General features: G+C 43.2%; 1 protein-coding gene across 1 annotated transcript; it reads left to right on the plus strand.

Moving 5' to 3' along the window:
- The first annotated feature begins 1,638 nt into the window (after positions 1-1,638).
- ttc21b (tetratricopeptide repeat domain 21B) lies at positions 1,639-18,799 on the plus strand. The gene is made up of 29 exons (XM_042083197.1): positions 1,639-1,809; positions 2,264-2,393; positions 2,486-2,596; positions 2,685-2,851; positions 3,494-3,616; positions 3,841-3,998; positions 7,542-7,626; positions 8,053-8,151; positions 8,399-8,591; positions 9,394-9,491; positions 10,365-10,565; positions 10,750-10,879; positions 11,179-11,336; positions 11,653-11,874; positions 12,171-12,409; positions 13,036-13,108; positions 13,373-13,483; positions 13,592-13,730; positions 14,138-14,244; positions 14,464-14,652; positions 14,988-15,098; positions 15,229-15,310; positions 15,478-15,628; positions 16,018-16,179; positions 16,467-16,662; positions 17,266-17,490; positions 18,076-18,196; positions 18,289-18,356; positions 18,493-18,799. The coding sequence occupies exons 1-29, from the start codon at positions 1,777-1,779 to the stop codon at positions 18,568-18,570; spliced, it is 3,960 nt and encodes a 1,319-aa protein (XP_041939131.1). The 5' UTR covers positions 1,639-1,776; the 3' UTR covers positions 18,571-18,799.
- The last annotated feature ends 42 nt before the right edge of the window (positions 18,800-18,841 follow it).

Here is an 18,841-nt window from a genome sequence, read left to right on the forward strand (position 1 = left end):
ACGTTGTTTTCAAGTTTGACACACATTAACAAAGGATATTTTTGTGGAAAATACCACATTTAATCTCAATGGCATTCAGAAACCTCAATTCAACAGAACTGAGTGGCAGATCAAATGAACAGTGTCTCTTGGGCAAATGTGGAGCTGCCGCCTCTCTACTGTGTGCTTTGGAACCAGCCAAACCAGAGCCACCATAGCTGATGTGCAGGGCTCAATACCAACCTGATTTACTCTCCCATTGATGACTGCTGCAGAAAGTAATGATTATATGCCAGGACTTGTGTGAAACTGTATCTGACAAGGCGTGTAAGGTCTCCCTTGGGACACAATCCCTGGGCCTACAAGTGGGACACTAACCATTTGCAAAACTCTTCAGTGCCATCCCAAGTTACTCAAAGCTCAGGTTTCATAATTTTCCAATCATTTTCACTCATTTGTATGCTGTGCTATTTACCTACTTCTGGGAGGTTTGTTTCATATCAGCAGATTTTATCGCGATAGTAGCAATATGATGTTGGAATTATGGTGACAACTCAGCCAGAATAACACAGGAAAACTGTAAACAAAGAGCCTAATACCAACAACGTATAACACATCTGAATGCATAATGACAGATTTTGGCATATACATAAAAACATTTTGTAAACTGAGGAAGCTTTGCGGTGAATTTTAGAAAAATAACATTGATCCAGCTTGTCTGAATGAACTCTATTGTGCACAATGTCTGCTTACAGGGCAGATTGTGTGACTACCAACTGACCACCAAATGTATTCTGATGGATCCTATCTTAGAGTTTCAGATGTGCTCCAAACCACAGAATCTGACTCAGATCATTTCCATCTATTCAAAGCACCGAAACCCCAGTTTTACATGCTATGGGAATGGTGAGTTTCCATGTGACCCCTACTTTTTGCCATGTTTTGTCTGCATAATTAACACAATTATTCTGCATGATTAACATAATTTCAAGATTTGACAAATGTTTTGCAGAATGTAGCCTACTTGCAGCTTATAAGCTATAGCCAGGCTACCAGTCATGACAAGAATATGTGGCCAAAGGCTGTTGCATTGACATCTCTGTGATTAGTTTTCTGTTTTTTATTTCCTATTATTTTCTTTTATATCCGGAAAGGCAAAGGCAGGGTCTACTACACACTTTATGGTTATGTCCAAAAATAAGTTCTACCCTAGGCCAATGTATTCTGGAAGACAATGTTAAAGAAGTTTGAGGGACATGCTTGAAGATGGGGAACAATTGGGAATCAGTCAGAAACCTTTTCATATTAGATAAAAGCCTTGGCCTTCCTTTTAAGAGTGGTCAAAGTAGGTCTACCAGCAAAATGTAACCTAGGCTGATATGCCTGCAGGAGTCATAGAGCGATCCCAATTTATGTTTCTATCCGTTAGGCTATCTAGAATACAAGTTTCCGTACTGATGGCTCAATAGACCCTAGAGAAAAAAACTGAGCAAAAATGGGATGATTCCACAAACTGGAACACGGTGCACAACAAACACTTCAACACGATACGCGCAGCTCAGTCAGAGCCCAACGCAAGGCGAAAGCGCCATCTAGCGTTAAAAGCATTAAAAGTAGGTTCAAACCTTAACGCACATCACTTCCTCTTGACCTCACAGAAATGGCGTCGGTTGTTTGGTTGCTAAGACGCTCTGTCGTGGTCAAGATGGCGCAAAAAACATTAGTATAGCTCTTGTTGCATATTCAACAATTATGTTACATTGTTTCGATTAAGACAACAGTATATCGATCGTAACCATGGCAGATATACAAGATGAAGAAACAGCCTTGGTAAGTAGGAGGTGCCTACTGGAAGCTTTGCCACCACCATCTGATTAATCTTGTATGAAGCTAAACACATACCTACCTACCTACCTACCCACGCAACTTTATAATTGTAGACTTTAGAAATAAATCGTTGTCAGCTGTCCATTATTCCCACATATGATGAGATATTTTGCATACGCACATTATCAAAGCGTCAGGTATGATTTGTCTAGATAACCGAAATATTGTCCCACTGCATCATCATCTTCTTGAGCAATCGATCGATAGATAGCTTAGTAGTTTTACTTTTAGGCCTGCCTGATTCTTTACAAATGTATCATTAGCACTTGTATGTGAAAGACGCTGACGCCGCCTATGATTAGCTACCTTGTGATATCTTGTCCAGTCGTACATGTCTATTTGCCAAAACGCTGCGCTGTGTGTTATTGTTTGCTGGTTGGTTGCTTGTGTTTTCCAGGCTTCAATTCTGTACTATTGCCAGGAAAAGTATTCAAACAGTGTCATTGGCATTGCTGCCGAAGCTCAGAGGAAATTTAGCAGTAATCTCATCTTTGGGTTTTTCCATGCCTATGGGTTGCTTTTGCAAGGTAAGCTATAAGGTAAAAGGTCAAAAACGGCTAATAATCAGCACCGTTGTTATGACTGTGGTACAGTACACAGGATATATTCTTTATTTTAGACCAAGTCCAAGATGCCATTCAAGAATTTGAGCAGACAAGTGACAAACGCGATGTATCTCTCTGCTCCTTCATGGCACTTGTGTACGCACACAAGAAGAAACCAAACCCAGGTAGGCGCTCTTTTGGCTCTGACTGATTTGGAGACTGTTTGCATTGTCACTGATATAAATCCATCTTTTGGATGTTGTATGTTATCAGATCAAGATGTTATCCAGGAGTATGACACAAGAGTTAAGGAGGATCGCAAGAGTGCAAGCCCAAAGGGCTTGTACTATGCAGCCATGTTCCTCTGGCTTTTGGGTCGGAATGATAAGGCAAGAGAATATGTTGATAGAATGATAAAGATCTCCAATGGTTCTAAAGAGGTAAGTCTGCCGAAATAGTGTATAACCCGCCTGACGCCTGTATCTCATATTGTCTCTTGATTAATTCCCAAATAATTATATGCCAGTTAAGTGCATGGTATTTAGGAGAATAGTAGAAATTAGTAACAATCACATTAATGTCAGTTAGTACTGACATTTTGCAAGCATAATTACTTACAGAGAGGGCTTTGGTCTGTTACTATTGTATTAATAAAAAAGCTACAAATTCTAGAAGAAAAGAGAAAAGAAGAAAAAACTCTTGAAGACACAACTCTTCCAAAAATACTTCCTCTCCTAGCACTTCTGCCAACCTCGCACACCTAATACACACTTATTTAGCTCTTCCCTCTCTTCCCCTCCTCTACCTCTTTCCTCTTCACTTTTCTTTCCACCTCCTCTTCTACCAATTCTCCTACTACCATACTTGATTAGTAATTAATATGTAGGCACTCCTATCCTCCAGTACTATTATTGACAAATGCTTAAATGGCAATAGCTTAAATGTTATATAAGTCACTTTGGATAAATCCCTCTGCCAAATGAATAAATATACCGATAAATGTCATGTTAATTAGATAGTGCAGTATGCACATTATTTTCCCTTTCTATTGTCATGTGATTTATGTCAATGTATGTTTCCAGGGAATTATCCTGAAAGGATGGATAGACCTTACATCCAATAAGGAGGCTTATGCTAAGAAATCTGGGAAGTACTTTGACGAGGGCCTGAAGGAAAGTGGCAGTATTCTGGCTCTGATGGGAAAGGTGGGCAGCACCTTATGTCTGAGTCTATTGTCTTTTAATGAATAGTTTTATATAACCAGGATAGAACTGTATCACAAATACTGGAAGTATTTGCTGAATTTTCTTCCGTGACCACAGGAGTCATGGGCACATTTTCCTCTTGATGTACTGTAGACATTGATGTAGACATAGACTAAATGTAGACATAGTCTATCTTTCAGCAGCACATTTGTATTTCTCTGCAGGTTCAGTATTATGAGTATCGCCAAAATTACTCAGGAGCCTTAGAGATGGTGAGCCATATCATTGTGAGCTACCCTGGGTTCCTTCCCGCATTCGTCAAGAAGATGCAGCTGTTTCTGACCCTTCAAAATTGGGAGCAGACTGTAGATGAAGCTCAGAGGTAGTCTTTTTAAACTCCTCTTGTATGTTGTTTTTGTTGCTGCATACACATCACAGGAGTGAATGGTTTCAGCAGCAAGGCACATCATACCACGCATGACCAGTGCAAGAATGTTATCATTGCTCATAAGGCCAAAAAAATGCCAAAAAGAGTGCTGTCTTGATATGTAGGACAAAAGGGGACAAAGATCTTTGTTTTCCAGACTTCTACCTATCAGGACAAGTGATGAGTGTCTGTAACAAAACAAAATATCTGGGTCACTACATTCCAGATCAGTTATCTGATGATGATGATATTATGTTTACAGGCAGCGTTGCATATTATATGCTAACGTGTTGGTAAGAAAATTCTGCATGAGCATGGATGACGTCAAAATTAGCCTCTTTAGCGCATATGGCACTCCACTGTATACTGCTCCCTTATGGACTAAATTTAAAAAGGCACGCATGCAGAAGCTTAAGGTTGCTTATAATGACTGTATGAGGATACTGCTCAAGAAACCCAGGTGCACTCGTGCAAGTGACCTGGGGCCTGTACTACGAAGCGGGGTTACTGGCTTATCTGGGTAACTTCGAGAGTAACTTGATCACGTGTGGCGTAACTTCCCGATTAACCCGTACTACGAAAGGTGGATATGTTTTAACCGAGGTATGCTGCCATGGCAATTTACGCTGCATCTCAAACCTGCTCCGACCAGGTTATGTTCTTGGTTAACCCGAGGTTTCCGTTAACCACACTCTTTATAAGTACCACCCCCTCCACTAACAATTTCTCCCGAGACATGTCGTACCTGGATGATCCATACGACATTGGAGCTCAAATCGTGAGGGACTCTCTTCGCAGGGCGAGGGGTTTTAGAGACCGCCAGAAAATATATATAACCTACCCGGACGATATTCTCTATGAAGATATAGATTGTCAGCCGAGGGAATTCGTTATCTTTGTCAGATGATCTAGGAAGACGTCTCATAGCAATGCCCGTACGTGGACATTCATGTATTCCATCGGTGATGCTGAACATCTGAGCAAGAATAGGCCTACAGTATGTCCGAAAATAAATCGGACATAGGCCTACAGTATGCTGAACATCTGAGCAAGAATAACCTAAAATAAATCGGACATAGCCTACAGTGGGCCTAATAAATTAAAATCACCATTTTAACAAACTTGTAATGAATGTCATATTACTGTACCCTGCACATAAAGGCTACACATTTCCACAGCACCAGAATCCGACCGAATGCCCCCCTTAACCCCTTCCACAATCGGCCTTTCACTATTATTTGCATGGCCAACTCCTCTACTACTGTAAAACACTCCTTACAGTAGTGTTCAAAGACACCTTTTTCTTGTTAGCTGTAAAACAGAGGCCAAGTGAAGGCTATAAGCATACTAGGCCTACATGTTTTCATAATTAAGAAATATTAATGCAAGCTATAACTATATAAACCTACTATTCTGAATAATGTGTTTGTGTTTCATTTTCACCTGCTGCCATGTGCGTTTGGCAATGGTGTTGCATCTGAAATGTTCACAGGATTAGGCATAAACTAAATCAGTCAATGGGGGCTACTTAAACATTCAATTATCCTATTACTGTAATCTATATGCCCACTTCTAAATTGTGTTGCATCTGTAGGCATTTCTATGAACTCAAAATAGGCAATTTAATTATTTCAACTCATTTTAGACATTCCGCAAGCTATTAATCCTCCGTAACACATATTTGAAGAACATGTGGAAATAAAACTTTACTTTTAGGCATTTAGGCTACCCGATCTGCAATACGTTGCCAACAGTCTTGCCTTGCTTTGTTCACTGCCGACGTATTTGATTTTTGTCGTAGAGTGGGTTTTAATTCCTCATAACTTGGCATAATAATTGTGCATTCCTCATCCGTAAAATAAGGTGATCGCGTCATCATTGAAAGTGGTGACTTGCGCTGCAACCTGCCCATTTTATGTGAACGCGCACAAACTCCAATTAGGTTAACCCTGGCTCAACAAATCAACTTCATAATCAGCGTCGTAGTACCAATTAACACCACTTAAGATAACCAGGTTTTGTCAACCCCGGTTTAACAAAGTAACCCTGGGTTACATCTGGGTAGGTTAAGCTCCCTTCGTAGTACAGGCCCCTGTTCTGTAATGTAGGGGTCAGCACCTTCCAGGCATTATTGAGTCTGATCTACAAATTCATTTTGTCCCCCAAAACAACATTGTCATGCTGCTGGCAAATCCTTAGTGTAATACGATAGCAGTCATCACTGCCGAAACACTGACATTTATAGAATGTCTTTTATAGAAATGCAGTGTTTTTCTTTTTTTTTCTCTCCTGTCTTTTCTCTATCTGTTTATCTTTATCTTTTTAATGTACGTTGTGTGTCATGTCTGTGTTGTCTGTGTCTTCTGAATGGACCTTGAGTCTGGCACTGAAGTTGACTCCTCACACTGTTCAGTGACTATGGAGGATTTCAAGTTGTGTGAAGTTTTTTTTACAAATATTTTCTGTTTTTGCTTGCTACTGTCCTGTTTTGTCTTGGTAGGCTGACTGCACTCACTGAAAATGGAAGTCACATAGGGCATCAAATCAGTAAACACCTATCTCATTGAGTCAATCCGTCACAGTTCTGAGCACAACTTGTGACCATTCCATTCCAAATGATATCTTCATTGGCATCGGCTGTCTCTCATTTCTCAGCACTAGTCAGACCAGTAATGGCTGAAGAGTCTGACAGATCGGTGTATGTTTAGCATTTTAGTTTTATCTCTCATTTTTCTCTTAAATCCCCATGAGATCACAACCTTTGCTTATTGCTCCATGTTAAACAGGAGGATAAAAAGTGCATTTGTGTGTGTTTGGGAGTGATTGCAAGTGAGGCATCATTCAAGTGCAAATGAATATCAACTGCAGAGCCACGGAGCTTGTGTGGACTGACTGAGCCATTGTTCCTCAAAGCTCTCCGAGTTGGACGGCGGCCAGGGCCGGCCGGCATAAAGAGCCTTTGAGTCTCAACGCCGGAGTCACACGTATCCCAGGATGCACTGCGTTTTACACTGCTAGCTGGAGAGAGAAAAAGAGGACGGATCAGGTGGATCCACTGTGTGATCAGCCTCTAAGCTCTTTCTCAGTACCTGAGCAAGAAATGAATGAATGAATGGATGAAAAGATGGATGGATAGATGTAGGAAGTGTGTTCTGATCTGGTAACACTGGCTTGTTCATTCTTCCCTCTAATCTCCATTGTGTAGGAGTATCTGTAATGATACTCAATAGTCCTTTGGTTTCAAAGATCTGTGATTTCCTGATCAAAATGGGATGATGGGACAGCTTGGAAAGACAATGATAATCCACTTCATCATGTAACACCTCTGAAAATCAGTTGAATCTCTTTAGCTTTAGCTCTTTATAGCTTTACTTGCCCCAGCATTCATACACTAGTATAGGCTGCCTTGTCTTTTGTTACTCATTTTGACCATCTCACTGACACCCTTTTAACATTTGGTCTTAACTGCTTCCCTGCCTGCGTCTTTGCCAATTACAGGCTTTTGCAAAGAGACAAAAATAACCTTGAAGCCCTGAGAATGCTGGCACTTCATTCCCTGTGCAGGGAGGGGGACATCAGTGAGGTATGACCTACACCAGCCCCTGGCCCATACACTACTCCTGCAAGCTGATTAAGCGTTGTGTAAAAACATTCCCTGGGACTACTTTGTTTTCATTACACAGATCTTTGCAGAGAAAGATGTTTTTGTCATCAGTTAGGCACTCTATGGACTTAGATTCCCATAGCAATGATTAGATGTGTTTTTTTCATGCTGATATCACTCTTAACACTGGTCTGTTGATTATGTGCATCTGTAGGCCTATGCTGAGTCAAATGAACTCAATTAAGATTTTTTTCAGCAGTTAATAAAACCTTAACAGTTTCCAGGGACCACTTAGCATCTAGTGTGACTCAAGATTTGGAATGCTAACCTGAAGAAAGACAAAAAAGATCTGTAAAGTTGTATTCTCCGTCACACTTTCACTTCACTCCTCTCTCCTCTCCACAGTCCGTAAGCCTTCTCTCAAACCTGGTCAACAGCCTGGACATCCAGGAGCCTCACAACCCAGAGCTTTGCTACAGGATGTCTCTCGCCTTCACCCGACTGGTAGGATTTCTCAGCCTAAGTCACTTGACACCCCCCTCATAACTGTTGACATTTTATAGCCAGCCCCCAACCACTGTCCAGTCGCCAGGCCTGTCTGAAGCTGTGGCTAGCAGCATTCAATATGGTGGTGAACAAAGCCCATATGGTTCTTCTATTAGGAAGTGTATTACTTCCTTATCTTAACCAGGTTTGTCACTAAACTTGAAATGCCCCCCCTCCACCCCACATTTGCTTGTTTTGTCTCCAGTGTGGAAGAGCGGAGCCTATCCTCCAGCAGACCCATTCCATGGTGGAGCGAGCATTCTCCCGTGCATCCGGCGAATCAGACCTGGCCACTGAGATGGGCTATCAGATGGTCCTGCAGGGTCGTGTGAAGGAGGCCATGAAATGGTACAAGACAGCCATGACGCTGGACGAGTCTAGTGTGTCCGCTTTAATGGGTAAGGCCAACTGTTGCTCTGTAATCTTAGAGAACACATGACATGGTATTACAGTTCACTGGCCCACACTTTGAAAGAAAGGGCTATTGGTCTGTTTTCCCCTCCCTTTAACTGAGCCCTGTCAGCCCTCAGGCAAATATTTTCTTTAACACTCTTTAACTTTATAACCCTGTTCAAGTATCCTTTAGAAGTGTTTAGAACCATGTGACAGCAGCATGTTGTAACTGCTATTCTATGTTGATCTTTAGAGGTTTTTAGAGACATGATTTTTAGAGGAGTTTTGTATTTATTTTAGTTATGAATAACATGACTTTGAACCTTTGAGAAGGTTTGATAGCACAAGTTTTATATGGGAGGCAAGGATCAAACTCAGGGTTGACTTTATGTAAAACAGAAAAGTAACACCGTGCCCCCAAAAGAGTATTACACACCATGGAGTTTTAGAGTAAAATAATCTGTTTAAAGGTTGTATCAGCAATAGCAGGGATACGTCACTTGTGTTGATGTTCAAACAAAACAGAGGCAGATTTTTGACGGCCTTCTTATGGGGCAGACAGCTAGTGGATCGTTAGAAAGATTAGATGAATGTGATCATTTATGTTTGGGCCTTTTTTGGGCCTGAAATCGCTGATGCAGCCTTTAAGGACTTTAGAACAGCCATATGGATTTGCTAGTCAGCCCAATTCTGAAGTTAGGGAGAGCAACAAATTATCTCTGCTAGCTCAGAGCAGTGACCTCCAGGAAGAGGGAGAACCCATGCCCTCTCCCCTCCTAAACCTCTCTGTGTTCCCATGCGCTGTAGGTATCATCAGGTGTCAGCTCCTAGAGGCCCATCTGGACGACGCTGAGCAGCAGCTAGAGTTCCTCACTGAGATCCAGCAGTCCATCGGCAAATCAGGGGTGAGTGTGGGGGGGGGGGAGGGAGAGAGAGGGGGGGGGGGTGAGAGAGAGAGGGAGAGAGAGAGAGTAAGAGAGGGAGAGAGAGACCCTCCCTACAGCACGCCCACCATCCATCAGACCATGACATCTGTATTTTTGTTTGGGTGATGGGTGTGTTTGCATGTGGGCGTTTAAACTGCTTTCTCGAAAGAGTATTTCATCATCTCTCTTTTTGGAAATGATAGTGTAAAATTACTTGATTGTTTCAGTCGTTTTGTTGTTTTTCTGTTAATGGAGATAAGACATTTATTTTGGTCTATAAGCTAAACAAATCTGAGTAGAGGCTCTATACACCCTCTAGCCTGTGGATGATCTGAAGAGGTCTATGTTGAGAAATACACATTGTTGTGTTTCGCTATGACGACAGCAGAGGGTAGTCATAGGAAGCTGAATCTACTTTCCTGTTGACCAACGTAGTAGGACTATGTATTGCCAATCTTTTATTATTTATTTCTAGGTCAGTCTGCCTCTCTTGAAGTATGTTTTTGTAATATCCACCCACTCACTTGTACAATACCATAGCGCTGTGCATTGGGTCCCTCCATTAAAGTGTTTGGATTTAAGCCATTTTTACTTAAGCAGGCAGGATTGACTGAGTAAATGATGAGTGAAATTGAGGTTATGGAAAATATGCTAGAAAAGAATTTGTTGATTTTTTTTTTTAATAAAACAAAGCAATATATTCTTTCTTAATTATGACTATACTTGACATAATAACAGCATAATAAGCATGATGCATTCATTACATGTAGTTCCCTTATTCATTCATTCATTTGCTTTATTCTATTATTTATTCATTTTTCCATGCACTCTACCTCCCTCCCCTTCTCTCAGGAGCTGTTGTATCTGCGGGCGGTGCTGGCTCTGAAGCGACGGAAGCCGCAGGACGAGGTGACCAACCTGTTGAACGATGCGGTGGACACCCACTTCTCCACGCTGCAGGGCCTGCCGCTCGGAGTGGAGTACTTTCAGCGCCTCAACCCTGACCTGCTCCTGGAGATCACCGCCGAGTACCTGGCACTGTGTCCTGCCAAGGTCAGTGACCCCCCCCCCCCTCGGTCACAGCTACTGATCTAAAAGAAGCATTTTATACAGTCTATGGTCTTTTTATGCTTCCCGGATTGAAACATTTAAACTGCTCATCTTTGTATGTAATGATAGTTGTGTCAGCCATGTTAATCGATTCCCCTTTGTCCCATCTCATGCTGCTTTCCCTCAGCCTCCAGCCCAGGGCCAGTCTCCCGCTCCACAGCTGCAGCACTGTGCTTCAGTCTTGGACACGGTGGTGAAGATCGTCCCTGGCCTCCTCCAGGCCATCTATCTCATGGCCAAAGTCAGGTTTTTGTCAGGTGAATAGTATTTTCTAAGTCTAAGTAAGTTGTTGGTGGCTTAAGGTCTGCTATACAGTATTTAACAGTGTATCTTTCAAAGTTATTTGGAGAAAAGTCATTTAGAGAGCTTGAATCCAAAAAATGGCCTAATGTGATAGGATACATTGGACCTTTACGTGCACCTGACTTCAGCATCTATAGCCATACTTTGCTTTTATACCACAGTTGGTGCAGTATGTAGGTATCATTGCCCTAGTGTGAGTTTTTCCAGATGCCTTTCTGTGGTAGTTCAGTTGGGTAATGGTGTTGTTGTGCAGGTGACGTTGAGGCTGCTCAGAGCAGCCTCCAGCACTGTCTGGAGCTCAACCCTTCCCACGCAGAGGCCCACCTCCTCATGGCTCAGATCCACCTCCTACAGGGCAACTTCAAGCTCTCCTCCCAGTCCCTGGAGCTCTGCCTCAGCCATAACTTTGAGGTGAGGACTTGTTTTACTTGCATGATCTTTTTTTTTTTTGTACAAAAAATCTTATCAGGCTGCCTGTCAGAGTGAACTAAACTAGGCTGCTGTACACACCTAATAGTCTAATAAAACATGCCTTTAAAATCTTTAATTAACCAGAACTTCATAGTTGTGCCATACACATAAGCTAGTCTTTCTCAATCTGTCTCTGTTCTCTGGTTTCAATCTCTCAGATAGTGTTAAGTAACAACACCCAGACAACTAACTTGCATCTAGGCATTCTAATTCTGTGACACTAAACCTTACTTATAAACCTGTGTACCCTTCTTAGGTCCGTGAACACCCGATGTACCACCTGATCAAGGCCCAGGCGCAGAGGAAGCTGGGAGAGCTGCAGGAGGCCATCAAGACGCTGCAGATGGCCATGGGTCTGCCCGGCGTGCGTCGGGTGGGCTCCCACAAGGCTAAGGGCAAGAGGATGGATCTGGGCCCAGCCGACTGCGTCTCCATCTTCCTGGAGTTGGCCGAGGCCCTCTGGGTGAATGGGGAACAGGTCAGCCAACAGTGGCCCGGGTTAGATAAAGGTCAAGGCCGTGAAGGTCATGAACTCGGGCCTACACATGCAGTGCTGTGACATTATGAGATAGATGAACTGCAGTTTCTCTATGGAATTTAGCCACAAAGTTTGACTTAGTTATTAACATGTGCAGTACTCAGTTGGCAGGTGTTTTCATTTTTTCCATGTAATTCCTTATGAAGTTGTTCTAGTCTCTGTAAGTATTTGGAGGTCACTGGAGGTCTGGTCTGTTGGGTGGGAAGTTGAATTTTTGCATGAATGTCTCTGTGCAGCATGAAGCGGCCAAAGTGATGCAGGACGCCATCAACGAGTTCACTGGAACCCAGGAGGAGCTGAGGGTCACCATTGCCAACGCCGACCTGGCACTGCTGCGTGGTGACACAGAGCTGGCACTGAGCATGCTCCGAAACATCACGCCTGAGCAGCCATACTATATCCAGGCCAAAGAGAAAATGGCTGACATCTACCTGAACCACAGGAAGGAGAAGCGCCTTTACGTCAGCTGCTACAGGTGGGAGGAAGCAGTGACTCTTTTCGTCTTAAAAAATAAGCACAAACACAGCACTGCATAATCATGAGTCATGATTCACAGTCCCATAATTACTTTAGTGTCTACGGTAGCATCAGCAGCTGTGTTTAGCGTTTCAAGACTATATAATGTGACAAAATTAACCCCATATTTACTAACTTTTTCTTTTTTTCTTTTTGGACTATATCTGGAATGTGTGCCCCCTCACTGAGTTCCCTCACTAAGTTGTGTGGAGTGTTGCAGAAACACAACCTCCAATTAAGCTCTGCCCACCTGGGCCTACTTCTGTTCATTTCCGCGCTTTGCAGGACTTCCACCACACCATGCCGTTTCACAAGAGCCCGACGGAATTTGCGACTTGTCCAGGCGGCCTCTGCTGCTCCTAAAGTGGGCTTATTTAGTTGTCATCACTTAGCCTGCAGGTTTCCTCCTCGCTTTGCCTTTTGTGCTTGTGTTGACAAGCTGGGCGAGTACAGTTGCGCCACACACCAGGCCACGAGACAAAAGAGTGAACTTAAGCAATGTTATATGCTCATGAAAATGCACGTCGAATAACATTTAAAGTGTTTGATGTGGGTGATTTTAAATCGTTTCTTTGCTTAAAACAGAGAATTGGTGGAGAAGGTGCCCAGCCCCCACACATATCTTTTACTGGGTGATGCCTATATGGACATCCAAGAGGTAATGCAATGTTTTGGGTGTGATATTATGATTGATATGTTAATCACAACCACCGGTATGTTCTTGATATTGCTGATGCAATAGTGGACACAAGAACTGACTCAAAAATGGCACCTGTGCATTGCATGCTGCCAGGAGTTTACGTAGCATGTTTGTTGAGTAAATATTTGCAACATAATGTAAACAGCACATGTTCTGCTTCCATAGTGCTTCAGATGACTCACGTAGTCTGTGAAATATGTGACTCCAAATATGTCCTTGTAGCCAGAGAAGGCCATCGAGGTGTACGAGCTGGCCCTGAAAAAGAACCCTAAAGACGGGGCCCTGGCCAGCAAGATTGGCAAAGCACTTGTCAAGACCCACAATTACGCAAAGGTTTGCACTATAGTCCAAAGTCATGCTTGGTGAAACACTCCATCTGACCAGCTCTAGCAATTGAATGTGTGGACACATAATTAAAAGTAGTTATCTGGTGATTTATAGGCCATAAACTATTACGAGGCGGCCCTGCGGAGCGGCCAGCAGAACTTCCTGCGCTACGATCTGGCGGAGCTCCTACTGAAGCTGCGGCAGTACGAGAGCTGTGAGAAAGTCCTGCACGAGGCCCTCACCCATGATGCTGGTGGGTTGGCTCTTCATGGACACCACCATCTTGTGACATGTGTTTGTAATAATATGTTTTGGTTTTGGATTGTGTTAGAAAGTTATGATGTATTCATGGCATGCCAAGAGTTAACGGCTGTGCTCTTTAGAGTGAATTTCAGCTATGATATGAGACTGTCTCATTTCAATGGAATTTTGGAAGATAAATTGTGCTGTTTTTGTATATAAATTGGTAACATAAGTGTTTTAGCAGGTTAAATTCACTAATTACCAGCGTCACTGGCCCCACTTCTGCATTCCAACTCATACCTCATTAAAATTGTTGTTTCCTGTCTTGAACTAATTAGATTCTCCTAAAGAATATATATAGATTTCTGCAGCATTGAAGTAAGTCGATTTGTGTGTTTTATTTGGTCTCTAATGCAGTAAATGAGCTGTCAGCCCTGTCCGAGGATTGTCGGTATCTGGTGTTGCTGGCCAAGGTCCAGAGCAAGATGGCCAAAAATAACGAAGCCATGCTGTCCCTCCAGAGGGTGGGTATTCTCACTTCAGATTTGGTTTTGAAATCGGAGCCCTGTCAGTCAATTTGACTCTCCCCCACACAAAGAAGCCCTCTCAGCCTCACTTGAGTCCACTGGGGTCACACTTATCCTTGGCGTTTGCCGAAGGTCGAACTCAGGCTTACAGTATGCCGGACAACCTTGTAGTAAGTTGAGTTGAACTTTTTTGCCGTTGCCTCCGTCCTTGTCCAGGCGCGAGACGTCCAGGCCAAAGTGCTGAAGCGCATGCAGCTGGAGCAGCCGGATGCCGTGCCCCAGCAGAAGCAGCTCGCCGCCGAGATCTGCGCTGAGATCGGCAAGCACTACTCCAGCCAGAGGGGCTACGAGCGCGCCGTCAAGTTCTACAAAGAGGCCCTTGTTTATTGTGAGAGCGATAGCAAGGTCAGTGGGCCCGACTGAGGAGCTCTCAGTGTGTCTTTCTGCAGCTGGATCACACAACAGTCTCTCTCTCTCTCTCCCTCTCTCTCTCTCTCTCTCTCTCTCTCTCTCTCACCCTCTCGCTCTGTCTCTCCATCCATTCTGCCCTCTGCTCACAGTGGTCTGTGTTTGTCCACACTTACTACTACATCATTTGAAATCAGTTTATCTTCAGAAAACATTACTGTCTTTTTTTTCCTGTACATCTGAGCAAACTTTTAATCTCAGGTCTAGGTTACATGATGTATGAAAACATGTAGTGTGTCATATTTCCTGAAAACTGACCCTCTGGCTGAAAGGTGATGCTGGATCTGGCTCGTTTGTACCTGACTCTGGATGATGTCGAGGCCTGTCAGCAGCAGTGCAGTCTGTTACTGAAGAGTGACCAAGTCAACGAATCAGCCACTCTGGTCAGTTCTTTACCACAGCATTCATTTGTGTAATGTGGCATAGGCATACACCTACAGTATGGTCCATATGGAAAGGCTATATATTTATTGTCCCATGAGATGAACTGGAGATGTGGTTTCCTGTATGTAGATGATGGCAGACCTGATGTTCAGGAAGCAGGACTACGACCAGGCCATTTTCCACTTTCAGCAGCTTCTTGAGCGCAAGCCTGGTATGATATAGGTCATGTTTCCTTCCATTTAAAAAAAAGAAAAAAAAACATGTTGAATTTCCCCCTTTAAAATCATGGAAATGCTGTAACAGGAGACAAAAACTCAAACACACTCTGTAAATATTGGTGGTTAGCCCATAATTTATTTTGCATGTGCTCTCTGCAAGACAACTACCCAACACTGTCACGTCTGATCGACCTGCTGAGGCGAGCTGGGAAGCTGGACGAGGTCCCCCGCTTTCTGGACATGGCTGAGAAGCATTCTCCAAGGGCCAAGTTCGACTCTGGGTTTAACTACTGTAAAGGACTTTACCTGTGGTGAGTTTGAAGGGAATGTTTTCTGTGGATTTCAGCAGCAGACTCTAACAAGACCTTTAGAGGTCATAAACAGGCCTGTAAGCAAAGTTACTCAAAGAGTGTGAGAGAGAGACTAAGCATATGATGTTCCCCACATGGTAATGAACAGGGGTGGGGCCATAATTCTAGTGTTACATTATAAGATGTAAGGACTTTGCTAAAAAAAAGGCCTAATAACTTTAACGCTTACTTTAGTTTTTCTTTATGGCCTTCAAAAGGAAATTGTTGTGGTAAAGCTCTTAACTGTAACTTATCTGCATATGTCTTGTATCTACAGAACTCTTTAAAAGTCCTTGAACTAGGAAAAAAAAATAGAAATAAAAAAGAAGTGACATGTTTTTCCACATTAGGTATACAGGTGAACCCAACGATGGGCTTAGGCACTTCAACAAGGCCAGAAAGGACAACGAATGGGGACAGAATGCTGTGTACAACATGATTGAGATCTGCCTGAACCCTGACAATGAAACCGTGGGTGGAGAGGTGTTTGAGAACCTTGATGGTGACATCGGGTGGGTTTTCCCATGCAATCACACTTGCACTCTTTGTAACGCGCAAGCTGTTTTAGGCTACCTTCTTACTTGTGGCTTTGCAGTTCTCAGCTCTGGCCCTGCTGCCTGCCTGCCGTTTTTGTTGCCTGATGTTTGCTTTTTGTTATCCGAGCCTAAAACTACAGTTTAGGGGCATGGGAAATGTCAGGTCTTTGAAGGGAATGTGTGTTTTTTTTCTTCTTCTTTCTCTTTCTTCTCACTCTTCCTCTTTTCTTCTCACCCCTCGATCATTCTGCCTTTTCTTTCAGGAACTCCACGGAGAAGCAGGAGTCGGAGCAGCTGGCGGTGCGGACGGCCGAGAAGCTGCTGAAGGAGCTGCGGCCGCAGACGGGCGAAGGCCACGTCCAGCTGCGCATCCTGGAGCACTACTGCTTTCTGGCCACCAAGCAGACAGCCAACGTGGAGCGGGCCCTGGGCGTGTTCACCGAGATCGCAAACAATGAGGTGAGCAAGCAACAGCAGCAGCAGGTGGTGGGGTGGGGGGTGGGGGGGGGGGTGTTGAGCAGGCCCACACCCCAAGTGCAAATGGGATCTGCCCAAGGGCTGCTCTTTATCACAGGTTTTGGGTTGACTTTGGCTGCAATCGGTGTTTGCACATGAGATCAATGCTCAAATAGCCCCGCACCTTAAATGAACGTGATGGGGGGGGGGCTCATATCCTATTGTCATACTGTGTGTGTGTGTGTGTGACAGAAAGAGATTGAGAATTTCCTTATTCATGTGTCAGTACGCATTTGAGATTACTGTGACGCACTGTGGAGATATGGAACGTGAGATGACCTTCTGATGTGGAGTGCTTTTATGTGACAGTGCCCTTAGTGTAGACACATTTAACAAGCATTGGCAAGGGAAAACTTGTGGTCTGAGTTTGAACAGTTTCTAATCACCCCAACCATTCATTTACACTCTGAATAGATTATTTGAAGATCCATTATTAATAGCTGATTATTTGAAGGTCCATTATGAATAGCTATTTTTTTTCCTTATCAAGGTTTATCACTGTTTTTATCACTATGTTTATCACTACATCCTGCATCTGCTCTCCAGAAAGATCATGTCCCTGCACTGTTAGCCATGGCCACAGCCTACATGATCCTGAAGCAGACGCCACGAGCTCGTAACCAGCTAAAACGCATTGCCAAGATGAACTGGAACATCGTAGATGCTGAGGAGTTTGAGAAGAGTTGGCTGTTGTTGGCTGATATTTACATTCAATCAGGCAAATATGATATGGCCGGCGAGCTGCTGAAAAGGTGCTTGCGTCACAATAAGGTCAGAGTTCAAACAAATTGTGACACCAGTTTATCAGAAACATTCTTATGAGTGCATCGCTGATGTTATTTTTTCACACCAGGATTTATTCAGTAGAATGCCTTATCCTGCTAAACAGTATACTGGTAATTTTAAAAGACACGGAGGCAGCCGTGGCCTACTGGTTGGGGCTTTGGGCTTGCAACCGCCGGGTTGCTGGTTCGATCCCTGACCAGTAGGAAAAATGTGGGTGGGGAAAGTGGTTGAGCGCTGCTCTCCTATGCCCACATCCATGGCTGAAGTGCCCTTGAGCAAGGCACCTAACCCCTCACTGCTCCCTGAGCGCCGCTGTAGCAGGCAGCTCACTGCTCTGGGTTAGTGTGTGCTTCACCTTACTGTGTGTTCACTGTATGCTGTGTGTGTTTCACTAATTCACGGATTGGGATAAATGCAGAGACCAAATTTCCCTCACAGGATCAAGAGTATATATACTTATGTTCTGCTGACAAAAATAAATGTTTATTCTGATGTTAATTCTGGTAGCCTCTGCTCTCTAATGTGGACACAACGACTGAATCAAGTTTGCTGTTTATGTTCTCGCTGTAGTCCTGTTGCAAAGCATATGAGTACATGGGGTACATAATGGAGAAAGAGAAAGCCTTCAGAGATGCGGCCTTGAATTATGAGATGGCCTGGAAGTACGGCAATCAGACCAACCCAACAATTGGTATGTTATCTGGAAGAGCAATGAATGTTATGATGTAGATGGCTCTGTTATTTGGGTCATACCAGCAGTAATTCCCCTCATTTATTTTTCAGGCTACAAACTTGCATTCAACTATCTCAAAGCCAAGAGATATGTGGATGCAATCGATGTGTGTCATAAGGTACGTTTTGATTCACACGTGTCCTTTTGTGTAATATGTGTTAATAATAGGTCCAAAATGTCTATTGTTTCATCAAACATAAATATATTTAAGTACTATATGTTTCACTAAGAATTATCATGTTTCTGTTTAATAGGTCTTGGAGGCCCATCCCAATTATCCAAAGATAAGGAAAGACATTTTGGACAAGGCCCGAGCTTCTCTCAGATCATAGTGTTATGATTTCACCTTGTGGGAGAGTGAGTGAGTGAGTGAGTGAGAGAGAGTTTATTTGTGTATTAGATTTTCTTTCTGTTTGAACCCATAGACTGTATAAAAGTTTGAACCTGCCGAAGACGTAACACCAGTTTGTATTACTTATTGTGCAATTAATGTCACAGCCATGATTTACTTCAGTCTAATGGATGCAGTGCATTTTATCATTAAATGTTTCAAACTCCAAATTTTTGCTTGGATACTGTAACGTGTTTCTTTTAAAAACATTA

Source organism: Alosa sapidissima, chromosome 2, assembly GCF_018492685.1.
Source record: "Alosa sapidissima isolate fAloSap1 chromosome 2, fAloSap1.pri, whole genome shotgun sequence".
Lineage (NCBI taxonomy): Eukaryota > Metazoa > Chordata > Actinopteri > Clupeiformes > Clupeidae > Alosa > Alosa sapidissima.